Raw genomic sequence first — 15,564 nt, 5'->3', positions numbered from 1 at the left:
AGAGAGAGAGAGAGAGAGAGAGAGAGAGAGAGAGAGAGAGAGAGAGAATGTGGTGTTAAAAATATACTTAATTCTAATAGCAGCAGCAAATCTGCATATAATGAATAAACGATGGGTTAATTATGTTACTTTATCGTAAAAAATACTATACTTTAATTTAGTATTGGAAGAAAATTGATCGAACATTAAGAATTTAATCAGTAGACGTGAAGAAAACATTACAAGCAATTTAGTATGCAAATGTTAAATAAAAAATTGTAACGTAAAAAGATCATAGCAAAATATATTCCATAAAATGTAGGTGCAGTGCGCGAGCTAATAATTTCGAATTTTTATAATTATTATCTTGTTAAAATCGCTTTCTCTGTCGACATGCTAATTCATTCAGTTCAATAAAATTACACACTAAAAGCATATTTTAAAATTATTTAATGTTATATTAACATATGAAACATTAATAAGCCAAAAATTGCTTTTTGTCAATAATTAAGACAAGCCAGCATATTTCAAACAAAACTATGCTTTCAGCAAAACATAATGCAATTTCTTACGCAGGATTTCTACCGTGGCGTGTGAAAACTGGGTCATTTTCTTGTTTGCTGTACTTGCGTATAATTTATTGAGTATGCAACTACGTGCTTAGCGACCAAATATTTATAGTAGCCCTACATTGTAAGTATAATTTGCGAGATATATCCGATTCCGTGTCCTTAGTGAAGTAAAATATATTCCGTTCTACCTTCGATAGGGGTTTGCAATCCGAAGTGCCTCGAATAAATCATTTGTTTAAGCTTGCCTCGTACACTCGCATCATGCAATACACTCGTTGAAGAAGAATCGTAACATTAATTTCCAAGCCTTCCTTCCGAGAGCTGGATTTAGCCCGATACATTTGGTGCCCTGAATGATGCGTACGCTTGAGAGCTTCTTCGTGGCGCGGCGGTGGCTCGGCGCTATAAAATTATTATCGTGTATCACAGAAGGAAGCGTCTACATTATTGTATCCACCGCATTATGGCTTTCCTGTCGATAAATCTGGTATTAATATTTAGCACGTCGTAACAATGGTATTTCAGTTCGTGGGATATGTAGAAATACCAAAGATGTGTTTATGCTAAAACTGGTAGATGTGGTAAACCAAGATGAGATTGCCGCGGTGGATTCAACGTTATACATATTACACCCTGTAAAGTTCATCGAAATCTTGCATCTAAGAGAATGATGCGTGTAAGAAAAGATCTCAGAGCTGAAATATGATACGAAATTTGAAGAACAAATTCTTTTTTATTTTTATGTTGTGGTTCATATTTTTAAAAATAACTTGCAGTATTTCGTGATGCAGTCTTTATATCTGTATACTGTGCGGATGTTGAACACGAAACATTGATACCGTTCTGTAATATTGATTTTAATATATTAAATTTTAATCAGAGGATTGAATTGAAGACAATCAGAAATAATAGACGTGTGCATTTTTAACATGTTTTGAACATAACAAAGAATTGTATAACATTTTTTTTTTGCGCATTTAATTGGGCCTGTTATATAACAGGAGGCGAGTGTTATTTGAGTCCGCGCCATTTTGCACGTAATTTCGATGGATATATAAGAGCACTATGTGCCGAGGCGTATACAGTGCGGCCCATTTGTTACACACGACAAAAACAATGGCGCTATCACCATCGTCGCTTGAATAAATAATCACGCTTCCAGTTCTGCACAAATTCCACCACCGCGAAATTGAGTGGCTTCATTAATGAGTACCTAAACGAAACAATAGACTTTATCTCTATTGCCATATATAAAAGGACTTTCGGCTAGTTGCATTAAAAACTTCATCAAATTCTCGTTAACGAATGTTAAATTGATGATCCGTCGGTTTTTAACGATTCTGTAAAAAGAGAAGCCATTTTATTATCGTCCGTTTTAACAGGCATTGGTGAATAAAAGATGTGTATTTATTCCTGTCTTAATTAAAATTGATGAAAATAAATACCTCATAGCATTTAAAATGATATATAGCTATTAAAAAACGATTTTCGATACAAAGCACGAAGAAAATTTTAAACTTGACGTTACCTGTTATATGAGTCACACCTTACGAAGAAGCAATGTTATCCGTAATTATATCTTACACTGATGGTTCGCCTATAAAAATGCTATAAAAATCATTGACCCAATAAGAAGAGTTTAATCTTTCAGCATTAGTGCTTTTTGCGTTATAATAGCTAGATATTTTAGATTTGTCTGATCTGGCGCGTCTGATATCTTGATTTCGGCAACTATTTCCGTATGTGATGCGAGAATAGAATATATCATGCTTCTTTAACGAGCGAGCGCAGGAGATTCTACAAATTTTATTATATCGACTGATATTTCGATAGGATTTAGAATGTGATGCATTTTGCTTATTAATGCAAATTCAAGGATATGTAGAGTAATTTTTTTAGAGAAATATAAATTCTTCGAAAATACAAATAATACAACTAAAAATTATTTAATTAATATTAGCAATCACGTGCATTCTATAATTACAAGTGCACATAAGAGATTCTAAAGGAAAGATTACCTATTTTTTATAATTTTTTTTCCTCGTTGGCATAAATATCATAAGGTCAACAACGAAAACTTTACTTTTATGACTCTCGATAGAAGTTTCGACGAAGTATCTCAAAGTTCTACTCCATTGGCGGTTTCAGTTTCTTCGCACACTTGAAACATCCACGTTCCACTTGAACGCACCTGACTGTTCTTATCTTTTCATAAGGACCCTCCGAAAATCATCCATCGCAACTTTCGTATAGAAGTTCTCATCCTTAATACCAACGTATTAATAATCAATCTAAATTATCAATAATTCCAAATAAGATATAAACTATTTTTTATAAGAAATTAATAACTGAGTCTTATAAAGATGGCTAATTTAAATATAAAGTTCTGGATATTTATAAAAATGCATGTTATTTATATTTAAATTAGCTTATTACATATTACAAAATATCATTTTCAGCGGTATATTTTATTCAGAAATTTCGAGTTTTATTTCAACCAAATATTTGATTCGCACATTCTCTATCGGAATAAAAATATGGAAGCTAAAGTATAATAAAATACATATCAAAGTTATGTTCTTATTTTTGTCAATATTGTAATCTGTGAATATATTATAAAAATTTAAAAGAATCATAAAAATATCGAGGAACTTATATGTAACATTACTCATACCGCATTAATGTGTAAATATGGTATATGATAGTAAAAAATTTGGAAATTATATAAATATATTAAAGAAAGTTTGGCACTGTTTCGGTGTGTCTGAATCAAGAAAATCTACGTCGGAAGTGTAAAGATTTAAAATGTCGCTATTCGAGGTTGACTTGGCGTAAACTAAGCGGATCAACTGGCGAAGATGCCGGTATCAGGTTGCGTCATACTGCGTGGACCAAGTGGATTTCATGGTGCTTAATATTATTACGGATAATCCCGAAAGCTTAGGAATAAAGCTTCGAGACATTCGTGCCGTGTTGAAAATTTCGCTTAACAGGAAGAGGTTTGCAAAACGCATTCTCGCCCTATTCATCCCTCTGCACGACGTATCAGTAAAGACAAGTTGGCGAACGCGGCACACAAGACTGGACAGTTAGGATAAACCGTGTACGCTGACCTGACGTATGGTATAAAATGGACTTCCGCGTTGAATGACGTTTTAATGTACGTAAGTCGTATATCAAAGGAAAGGTAACGGCAAAGCGCTCGCAGAGATATCTTTCAGCGGGGGATTCCACCGGAAGCGTGAAATGAATAAACGTCTATATATTATTTTCGCAGTGTGAACAATACGCGTACGCCCTTTTCCGCACGAGCTATTCGATATTGCGGCGTGAATGGCGAAATGTCAATGTGCAATGTCAAGAATATATGACTCGCATATTTTCGCGATACTCGCGTGTATTCTTGTATTGCAGGAAATATGCGTTTTAATACATCGACTCTTTTTTTTTTTTTAGAAGAATGGCGCTTCTGAACTCGAATACTTATATTTCCGAAAACGAAACGATTCATATATAATTTTTCTATTTTTAAGTTACAAAGCACTGTTTTAATATTATTTCGTTAATAAGCCTCAATAACCAATATATATTCATTAAAGAAATTATAACTTATTGGCTTTAAGAGAAACGTTACTGATTTTGCTTCCTCATAAAGGAAGCTTTTTTTCAAATATCTAATACGATTGAATTGTTTAATTCAGAGTCACTATTTCCAACCGACGTTTAACTATTCAGATTTTGAAAATTAATTGTCGTGAGTCACTATTTCCAACGTCTGTTAATCTCTAATATAACTGACGCGGTTAATTTTCAAAATAGCCAATTTCTATTCGCTATTCTGAAAAATTAACCGTCGATTAGGAGGTTAACAGACATTGGAAAGAGTGATCCTTAATAGAGGATATTATATCGTGAACATAAATACGATAAAGTTCGGCTAGCGCAGCTATACTAGTCAAATTCATGAAATATGTGAAGTATTTAAAGTCAAGCGCGCTGTGTATGATCGATAGGGTGATACATTATCACACATCAGCGTTCAGTAAATTTGTATATTATACGTTAAGCTTGTCCGTGAAAAATATTCCGTGAATAATTATGTTATAATTATCGGGTCGTCGAAATATTTTTCGTCGAATATTTCGAAAAATTTTAAAAAATATAAGTGCATTGATTCTGTTTCACATCAAGACTTAAATGTACAAGTAATTAAATGCCAGAAAATTAGTTTTTGATCAATAATTTATATAATGTCCATCAGTTAATGTACAGAATTAATAGAAAAGAAACGTTTCTAAAAAAAGGAACGTTAATTTTTACCACTTGATTTACGAGCTTCGTTTGTTATCTCGCGTATAATGCAAATTGCATATATCATCGAGTATATATCACGTGCACAAGCTGCAGGTTGTTTTATGAGCGATATTTATCAAGTTCGATGATTTCTTCGATTTGTTTAATTGGCCGAACGTCGAGATTTCATCGAGTACCAGTACCGGCTATCGACGAGTGGCTCGACGGAAGTTTATGGAAACGGGAATGCTAATGAATGAGGTAAACGACGCGTAATTAAATTTTGGATATTACGCTCGCGCATTACGTACCATGTATGCAGTATGCACAGCATCGATCACTCTCAAACTTGTTTCTGCTTTGTGCGCTGGAATGCAAAATATGTTTTGGGATTCGACAGTTTTCACAATACGAGTGCAGCGCCGTGCACAAGTCAAACGCCGATTGTGCTCTTTGACAGACAAAAGAATCATCAACCAATGAATAGATCGTATGACGCATATATTTGTTCTTCATACAGTCGCCGATACACGCACCCTTCCCCCCACTCCCGTGCGTGCGATTGTTGCTCGGACTTGATGCTTTTAGCCGAAACGTACATGACGACAATGCACCGGCTGGCTGTAAAAATTTCGCCGTGCGGTTTCGTGGCTTCACGGCGTAGCGATCGATACAGTTATTGTTTCGGCACATTCCGAATAGTAAACTGATTTTAACGAAACTATATGTAACTTGCATTGGAAGCATTGTCTACGTTTCTGAATGGAAATGTCGACATTACGTAAAAGACACGAAATGCATACAAGGCACGAAAATTGATATGTATATTCATTCTACAGCTTGACGACTCGATAAAAAAAATTAATTGCAAAAAAAAGATAATGCGATTCGTATTGGAGATGTCATGCATGCACAAAGAGAGAGGTGTGTCTCTTCTTTTAATACTTTTATATATTCCCCTGTGTTATTTTTTTAATTAATTCTTAACCCACCGTTGGTTGGGCGTTTTATGCAGAAACTAAACGCCTATGGCCGCAATTTTTAAATTTAATTCTCTTTTATTACTTTTTAAATTAATTCTTAACTCTCACTGTTAATTGGGCCTTTTATGCAAAAACTTACGGCAATTTTTCAAATAAACCAACATTTCAGGAACAAAATTTTGTTTATAATATATAAAAGACAAACAAAGAAATCAATGATAAAAAATGAAGAATAAATGCAAATTTTATAATAAAAACTTGATCAATTTTAAGCTGTAACAATTTCGCAAGATAATTTAAATTGTATGCTTTCGGTCAACAAGGTATTAAGGCGAGAGAGAGAGAGAGAGAGAGAGAGAGAGAGAGAGAGAGAGAACCTTTCAAAAGAAAATAAATTATACATAAACTATCCGCTTATTAAAAAAAAAAAGATATTTAGTTATGTGATAAGAGGATTTTATGTAACTGTTTCGAGATTTCGCCTTATTTCAAGATACTCAACAATTCAAGCACATCCGTTACGAACGAACCTTCGTTTCTTCGGTAATTAATTAATCCGGCGTTGGCCGGGAAATAAATATTCGAGACTAACAAATTAAATTCGCCCGTTCCGAAAACGTTCGGAAAACGGTGCGCGATTCTTATAAGATCGAAAAGTTTAAGTTTCGCTCTCTTGCCTCTACCTCCTCGCTCCTTTGGTTTCCGCCAAGAAACGAGGATCTTCTAGATTCCCGACGCGTTTTTCAGTCACATCCATCCGATTAATCCTTGCCGGGCCGGCAGCGAGGGCGATGCTAAATCGCTTTAAATTGCTGCGAGTTACCTCGAGCGGCGGTTCCAACGATCTACTTTCCACCGCCTCATTCCCCACCCCCTGCATTCCATTCACCAGCAAGCCACCGTCTTATCGACCTTAAAAGCAACATCCATCCTAGTTATTATTCCGGGTCTACGCGAGAGAGCCCGCGGATTTAAAACGGCCGTCGCGCCAGTCTGCGCGCGACAAAGGAACAAAACGCGGCAACTACAGGAAGAGGGATCGGCGATTTTTATCGGCCGGCACTGAGACCGAGAGGGTTTACGCGGCAAATTGCGCCCATTCTCCGTTCGCTTTATTTCCACCGTTAAGATTTAACAGAGAAGTAAAGGAATTTCGAATTTAAATACTCCTTTGACTACGGTCGCATTTCAACGATTAAAGTGAAAGATTTTGCTACTCTCAAAATTCGTGATTTAATAATGTTCAAGATCGAGAAGCCGTAGAAACGTGACATTTTTGTTAATAAAAGATATATTCCACGATAAATTAATAAGAGAATATTTCGAAGGATCACTCTATGCATTCGACGTTTGATTTTGGAGACAAATAACGCGAATAAAACCAAGAAGGTATTTATTCAACGATATAGTATTTTATATTATTTCTCATTGTATTACGGTTAAAATTCGTTCGGTTTGGACTCGTCACCGGTGAGCGAACACAGTAGACTAGAGGGGTAGTGGCGCGCGCCACCTTGTTTGTTTTTTTGACTCGCGCGGTCGTCTTACGTATTAGCGCTCACTTCGCGGCAGTCGCGGGACTCGCGGGTCACTTTATGCCGCTCGCGTGCGTTCTCAGTTCTCACGGTCGGGCGTTTTACTCCGGCGTATCTCAGGCGTTACTGTAACAAGCGAGTGTCGATAGTGGTACGTCGGATGGCGGACGATCGTCGCGGAGTTGTAATCAAGTGCGATCGCGATCAATCTCTCGACATTCGCGGCTGTCGTGTCGCGTTGCGTCGTTGCCCGTCATTTCGTTGGCGTTGGGCCGGTCAGGCCGGTGCGCGGCGCGGCGCGGGCGTCCATGGAAGCAACTCGTGTCTGTAGTGTTGGTGACGCGCGCCTGTACGAGTGTAATTTCGCGTTATTCGCGCGTCTGGCGTCGACCATCGGATTGATCGGGGATTTCTCGAGTCCTCGCGTGCGTGGAAAACGGCTACTTTGAATTCGTCGCGGTCGCGAAGTCCCGGCAAGTGTCGGCAGCCGGTGGCGTCGCGCGAATTGGCGAGAATTGCGATACATGTAAACGCGTCTCGCGTCGCTCGCTCGTCGCGTCGCGTCGGGGTGATCCGCGTACAATAAACGTCGGGTGTGTGTCGCGCGGAATGACGTGTTCGTCAATCGTCGCGTCGCGTCGCGTCGCGTCGTGTTGATTAGCGTAAAGCGGGGATCGTAATTAGCCGTGTGATATCTCGGTCGGTCGCGCGAGTGTATGCCTGTGACGGTGCGGAGCAATCGGCGAGGTGGCGCATATAATGGCGACGCATCGGCTGGCGGGTAAGCTCCTTTTTGCTTCATCCACTCGTGCGAGATGCTAATTGCTCATTTAGACGAATATACGTGTTTTTATTAAAAATTCTTTCGAAGCGCGTGTGTTTTGAGTCATAAAATATCAGATTCACGCCCACCTCCCGTTTTTTCTTTACTTTTGTTGAAATGCAACGTTTGTAATGTATGTATATTTTTTTTTCTTTTTACAGACGTGCGGTATTCGGGAAGGCAACGGCAGCGCATCGGGGCCGGTGAGTGAATATACAATATTAATGTTTTGATTACGTAGATATGCATTAGTTTCTCCGCGATTTGTTAATATTTATATTTGTGAAAACATCACACGATTACACGTTATCACGCCGATTATTTCGTCGTTTACGCGACGTCGTGTTATTCACGGCAAAATTCCCGTGTGTACGACGATATTTTTGTAACCCACATTCGCAACGAAAGCCACGCGTGCGTGTGTGCATATGTGTGTGTGTGTGTGTGTCATATTTTGATATTATGTTCGCATTTATGTTTTGAAACTCCGTGTTCGCGCGTAGAAGTTTGCTTTAAGCACTGTTGCTTTAACTTCACCTGTAAGTTATGCGCATACGTGTAAATTTTCAAGATTTTTTTCCCCTCTGTGATTTATCTCTCGTAACGGTGTCTGGAATGTCTTGGACGATTTATGCAAGTTGTTCGTTAATTCGAGCACTCGCGTCGCGAACATACATGCAAATATATGGTAGAGACACTAAGTATCTTTTATTTTTATTTGAATCCTTACGATTTATATTAATTTGAGAATGGAAATAAAAATAAGAAAATATTTCACACATAATTACTTAAAAAATTTTGTTTGAAAGAAATATTAATTGCAGGATTTTGTTATATGCATATAGCATCAGGAATAGCTAATTTATTATTTCGATTCATTGATTGATTTCGCCCTCTCTTGTTTTTCAGTTTGATTTTTTTTTACAGAATTTAGTAGTAGTTGATTATCACGTAGTATTACGGCGGAAGGCAAATGCTGGAGTAATTAACGACATCGCGCACAAAACGCATTTAACGTTCCGCAATGTTTCCACACAGTGGATTACCAGGAACGCAAAAAGAAAAATAATTAAACGCGAGCTGTGCATGTCTGCTGCTTAGCATTTAAATGGTTCGTACGCGTTGCATGCATCGCGGTATTCAAATGTGGAATGCGAGTGTGGCTGTTTCGTTCAGTTCCCGTCGCGAATATTGAGAATTATGATGCGATAGTTCGTACATCCAATTCGTTCCCTTCTTTTTTTTTTTATGTGTTTCGTTAATTGCGCTTTTCTCTCGTCATAGAGAGAATTTATATCATCGGTTTATCACGTGCGATGAGGTACATCTAATATGCAACCGACGTATTCGGGTCCCTTAGGTTTACTAGCCGTTGCGGGATTGCGGGGCTAACATTAAGGTGGGTATCCACCAACTGCGCAAAATGTGTGCGAACGTTCGCAAATGTTTATCAACGATGAATTTTTTATGAAAACGTCAAGCACGCACGATCAAAAAATGTTTGCAAACGTTTGTTAAAAATGCTCTTTTGGTGGATACTTAACAGAATATACCAAGGAATATACGCACGCACGCACGCAATCAATACATTGCAAAGAGCCGCTTGCATCCAGTGCATTAACCATTTCGGTACCAAGGCTTTGATTATGCTGTAACTCATTACATCTGTTGGCGTCCGTCAGAAGCAGATCGCGTCGAACATTATCAGATACTAACAGTTATTACATCAGCGCGTTGCACATTTTGTCGTAATAACCATAACAAAACATAACGCAATATAATGTAGAAAATAAAATCACAATAATTATATCACTTTTATTTAAAAAATAAAAGAAGCGCGTAATTAGCTTCTAATTTTAGAACTCAGCTTAAAATTATGCTTTATATATTAATACGAAAATAAGTAAATAAATAAGTCAATTAAGATGTTGAGTGAACTATAATCTGCTAATACGTCTTTTTCGGAGTTTATAAAATCCTTTTAATATTCCATTAATTTCTACAGTTTGACATTTATTTTTGCTTTGCGAAGTAGACTTGCAATTTTTCGGGTAACTTTTCGGTGTTTTCTTAAAGCTAATGCTGCACTCTTGCATCGAAAACGACGCGGAAACACGCGTTCGCGTATGTAGAGGCATCGCGTATGATTCGAGCCGCTGTACAAAGTGGTCTTGTGCCAGCTGCTGCCGAGGAAAATACGCGCAGTAAATGTCGCGACGGGAATCCGGTAGAATCGAAATGCGCCTGCTGCCGCTACAGGACTTCGAACAAATAATGGTCGAGCTGATGGCTCGCCGGTTTCGATGCAGGAAATTTCAGCTGCAGCGTTATAAGCGGATTGTATGCTACTCTGCTGCACATCGAATGTGTGCACGCCGACTTGGGCTGGAGTAATTGTTTTAGAATGAAATTCTGTGATCTGTATATCCAACTATAATTGATGTTTTAATTTACAATTGGCGACGGGGAAGTGTTTAGTAATCTTATAAGGTAGAATATCAATTCTGTAGGATAAGGGAATAACTATCGATTATGTTTTTCACAGTATATTTGCTTTACAAGTATATAGTTGAAATAGATTCTGTGACTTCTTTGTCGAGCAATTTTTCTGTCTATCAAATGTGTAAAAGCAAAGCGAACACTCGACTGCAGATTCCTTGACGATAATTCAATAATACGTTGCTGACAAGGTAGGTAATTAATGACTATTAGCGATTATGTACACAGAACGAACATTCAAGACTAATTTCGTGCCAGTAGAACGCAACGTTTATTGATTGTAAACATTGACCTATAATTATGCACCGCAGATGTGCCGCGCGTTAATGCATGTTTTCGTGTCCGATATAAGACAGGCATTTATTGATTCTCGATCGACGATCAGATGTCATCGCCGCGCATTTCACGTCGTGTTATGAAAAACAATATTGGGCGTAGGGGTAGAGCACGGTGCCTACAAAGCGCACGAGATTGCAAATTTCAGCCACTTTCGCAAATACGTTTCCGATGTACTCGTACTCGTATGTTTGCGCACGTGAATGTTTATTCTGTAGAAAGACTATAACGAGCTAGCTCAGAAAAAATACGAGTACCTTCGAATTTTCCGAGAGTTTAATATCATCCGTGCCGACATAAACATCGCATGACCACGAAAATACTCTGGAAATTGACGAACAATGCGTACTTGTCAATGGCGGACCAATGCGTGTTCTTTTCTACTTGTTATAATCTTCGTGTTATAGGTTTTCTTAAAATAGCAGCAAACTGTTATTTTAAGAATTCAAGAATTTTCTTAGCAAAAAGCTAGTTCAGTAGGTGCTAAAATGCAATTATATAAATTATTTTATTTTGTATTTCATAAATTATAAATTATTTTATTATTTATTTAAGATTATTTTTATTAAATAAGTATAAAGTTCATAAAGCAATCGAGATATTTTCTAATTCCATTAATGTACGAAAGTAAAATTTTTGTTGATTATCAAACTGTATGAATTTCATCAAAAAAGCGTTCCAAAATGTTGCTGACAATGTTGAAAATCTATACTACCATAGCATACGTAACGTGAATTAGATTTTTGGTATTATTGGTACATTTGGAACGCAAACCTATATAATTGGTTCGTTTATTGTCGCTTGGGGCATAATCTGTGCATGAAGGAGATCCTATTGCATCTTGGGGGAACTGCGTGTGTTGCATTGATGATGTCAGTTTGCTAGACATAGCAGCAAGATAATGGCATGCAAGTCCGGATTAATGCGTATCCGTCTCTGTGACATTATCAGAATTATCGTCATTATATTGCTTAGCTCGTAAAATTATGACACGCACGTTTCCGGCGTCACATCCGTACTGCAATTTCGAGAGAACAATTTTAAGGGGTTATATATTGATCTCTGAATATACAATTAATATAGGAAATTATTAATATTTAATATAAATTGTAGAATAATGTTCAATATACAATAGTATTATTGAAAATATTTCGACAAATATTTATTATATTTTGATATATTTTACATGCGTTCTCTAAATTGAGATTCAGTTTTACGTAAAAGTATTGCTGAAGATAAACAGTTTTAGTTTCTAGATTTGTGATTGATCAGTTTACCACAAATCTGCATTCAGGATGATGTAAAACTACATATATACTCTTTTAAATATTATTCATAGTAACCGTAGTTTAAATAATAGAGCATGATCGATCTTGGAAAGAAGCTTTTTGTGAACGTTGTGAGTCCGAAAAAGGACGAGCGCACATCAATTTTCCGACCTAAATGAAATAAGAAATTGATGGATGATGAAAACGCCCATGTTCAATTGGCGCTAGGATTCGCCAGATAAATTCTTTTCGCCTCTAGAAAGTTCACCATTTTTATGCTTTCATTTTTGTTGCAAATTTAATTACAATAATGGTGAGAATGAATTATGATATGAATTGTGATGATTCTAACGTATGTGATAATAACTAAACATAAATCAATTTCTTTATTTTCTTTTACTCTTATGTGAATAAATTACAAAATTTATTTAATATATTTTTTATTATGTTTTTATAGTTAATCATTTAATTCTATATCGCATGAAATTGACTTAAGTACTCAAAAATTTCGGAAAGATTTTCGAAGTTACTACAATGAATGAAACATTTAAATCTTCCGATCAAAAAGGACCAAGTTTGAGAAAGTTCTTTGACCATTTTACTATAATTAGAAAGTATTTTCACGTAATTTCGCTTCATCTCTAACTTTTTGTGACATCCGGATTTTGACTCGTTTCCTTCGTATTTTCTCACTAATTAAATTATTCGACTGTAACATTCCAATCCATCTTCTCACGCATATAATCATAATTACTGATTGAAGTTCCGACGAAGATTTTGATTTGACGATTCGGCGACGCTCGGGATGTTTTCAGCTGGAATTCGCCGTCCCGTCGAAGTAGTTATCGCGTGTGACGAGAGTATCTCTTATAAGTTTCATCGGCTCTTCAATGAGACGAGGAGAAAGGGGAAGTTGGGCGGACGAGGACTCTCTTCAATGCGAACTGCTTTCTTGTTCTGCGCGCGCGTATAGCCGTGTCTCCGGCACGAGCGAGCTCGTCGCTCTAACGAAACGTACATAATGCACCAACTCGGCTCGTCTTTGCGAACAGGTTAAGCCGGTTCATGCGGTGCGCTTAAAGGAAGGATGAAGGGAATGAGTTACGAGTGACACCCGGAAAATATGACGGTCCTCGCGAACCAGACTTCGGGTAACTTTCCCTCGTCGTCGAGCGCTAACCAGATTGCGCCGCAGTAGCGAACTATGCCGAGAGAAGATGGAATGGCAGGCGCAAGCACTGCGGTGCGACTTGATTATTATTTCGGAAGTGTCGTATCGTCCGTAGGGTGCGCACGTCTTCATTCGCCTTTACACGAGATTTTCGTGACGTGAAAGATACTTGTAACCAACTACGAGCAATATATACTTTCGTGTATTAAGCGACGATAGAATATATGATTTGTGTATATTCGCTCCAAAGGAAGATAATTTCTATTTTAGTGTAATTCTTGTTAATTCATTTCTCATCGATATTATCTTAAATGTCTCAGAAATAATTTAATAATTTTATCCGCGTTTAAATCTACGTTTATTTGAAAATGGTTTTAAAGACCATTTTGGACGTTCAGCTCTTAGCTAAGTTGAATTTTTTCTTATAAAAATTTCCCCCGAGATGGTAGTCCACAGCGAGTTCTACTTGCACCCAAGATAGGTAGCTACCCAAAATTTATTTTATGTAGGTATTTTAAGCTTGATTTATTCCACAGTGTTTAATTGTGTAGTCATTTCCTTGTACTGAGTTATGGATAATTTCCATTAACAAATTACATAGTAACGACTAGTACATTAGTAAAGAACTAGATATAAAACGTTTCCTCGTGTATATTTGCATTCTAATTCTCTAAAAGCTCTAAAAAAAAAAGAAAAATTTTGATTTTTTTTTAGAAGTTCATGCAGTTTTTATATTAATGCAATTTTAATGTAGCACAAATCGTGCTTTCAACAAGCGAAAATATCGGCAGCAGAAAGTTTTATATTAAGTATAAATATTAATGGCCAGTAACTGAGATCCATCGAATTTTCTCTCTCATAAATTTTTGAATATGTGTATATATACTACTCTTCTCTCAAATATTTCAACATTTTAAACGGAACAGTTTTTTCACAAAGGTAGCAAACGGTGAGATGGGAAAGTTCATGAATGCATAATACACGATGTCATGGGTCACTGAACTGAATGTCGACGTATGTGAATCGACACGAACTGCGGATCGTGTGAACGACCGTTAATCCTTCGAGGATCGATCGATGACAAGTGGAAGTGACTTAACACTCGAAATCATCACCTCGTTCTCGTAGTACGTTCTCATTTCGAACGGCAAATCTTCTCGTTTCGCAATTTCGCGAAAGTGGAAGCAATGCACTAAGCATTTCCTGTATTTAGAGAGTGCTCTTAATAGAACGCGCGCGGCCATTAGTTCGTAATTTATCGAAATAATGTGTAGCAATTGACGTTCGATGATAATGCCGTTCAAAGAAAATGCAGCAATATATGTGATTATATTTTCAGAATTTATTGAATAAATGGAGATTATTAGAATATAAAATATAATATAAAATAAAAGACATATTAGTAAAAAATGATATTGGGTAAAATCAAGAAAGTAAATTTAAAATAACGTTACAATAATAAATATAAAAATACGTGAAAGAACTCGCAAACGCGAATAATTATTTTTTAATTATTTGTGGTTTGATTCTTTACAAAAGAAAATAATTATCGTATACAAATGTAATTTATATATTAACGTGTCGCATTACTGATGTGTAAGCCAATTATCGTTAAGCTGCAAAAGAACAGTGATACACCTAAGAAATTGCAAATGGAAGGAAATAATACCATTATTTGTTGCGTCGTTATTGTGGCTGAAATAACAAACATTGGAATTCATCGCGGTTAACGATTGCTAAAACGGGGCGACGGCGCGGCGTGAGCCACGCGGAAAGTAGAGTGATTCATAGAGGTGTAATATATGAACTTTATGTACTGGAAGCTGCCGCGGATTACAAATTGCATGACATTAGTTGGAGGATTTATGCATTTCGAAGCTGAGAAAAGGGAGGCAGAAGGGGCAAAACTTCCCGTTTAATGTGCCGTCGCGCTAGTTATAAGTCGAACGCAGGTAAAGGGAAAATTTCTCGCCATAGATTGCGACCCGCGTTATTACAACGCGAGAGAAGACGGACGCCTTTGCATAACATTGTCGTAATTAACTTCCTGATTGCCCGGTCGCCTCAACTCCAAAGGGGTCGCCTCCATTCGTACGCTAGTATAG

At 37.0% G+C, this 15,564-nt stretch overlaps 2 protein-coding genes across 5 annotated transcripts in view; one reads left to right on the top strand and one right to left on the bottom strand.

Annotated features, from left to right (window-relative positions):
• The window catches only part of LOC112467011, a 108,874-nt gene that overhangs the window by 62,734 nt on the left and 30,576 nt on the right, over positions 1-15,564 (bottom strand). The gene's annotated exons all lie outside the window — the stretch shown is intronic.
• LOC112467013 overlaps positions 7,931-15,564 on the top strand; it is a 278,592-nt gene continuing 270,958 nt past the window's right edge. Inside the window, exons 1-2 of the mRNA XM_025035440.1 lie at positions 7,931-8,143; positions 8,347-8,388. Of these exons, the coding sequence (XP_024891208.1) occupies positions 8,122-8,143; positions 8,347-8,388 (64 nt within the window). The 5' untranslated portion in view covers positions 7,931-8,121. The remainder of the gene's footprint in view (positions 8,144-8,346; positions 8,389-15,564) is intronic.

This window comes from Temnothorax curvispinosus, unplaced genomic scaffold, assembly GCF_003070985.1.
Source record: "Temnothorax curvispinosus isolate PA1 unplaced genomic scaffold, ASM307098v1 QBEX01016800.1, whole genome shotgun sequence".
Lineage (NCBI taxonomy): Eukaryota > Metazoa > Arthropoda > Insecta > Hymenoptera > Formicidae > Temnothorax > Temnothorax curvispinosus.
This window is presented reverse-complemented; position numbering and strand designations above follow the sequence as displayed.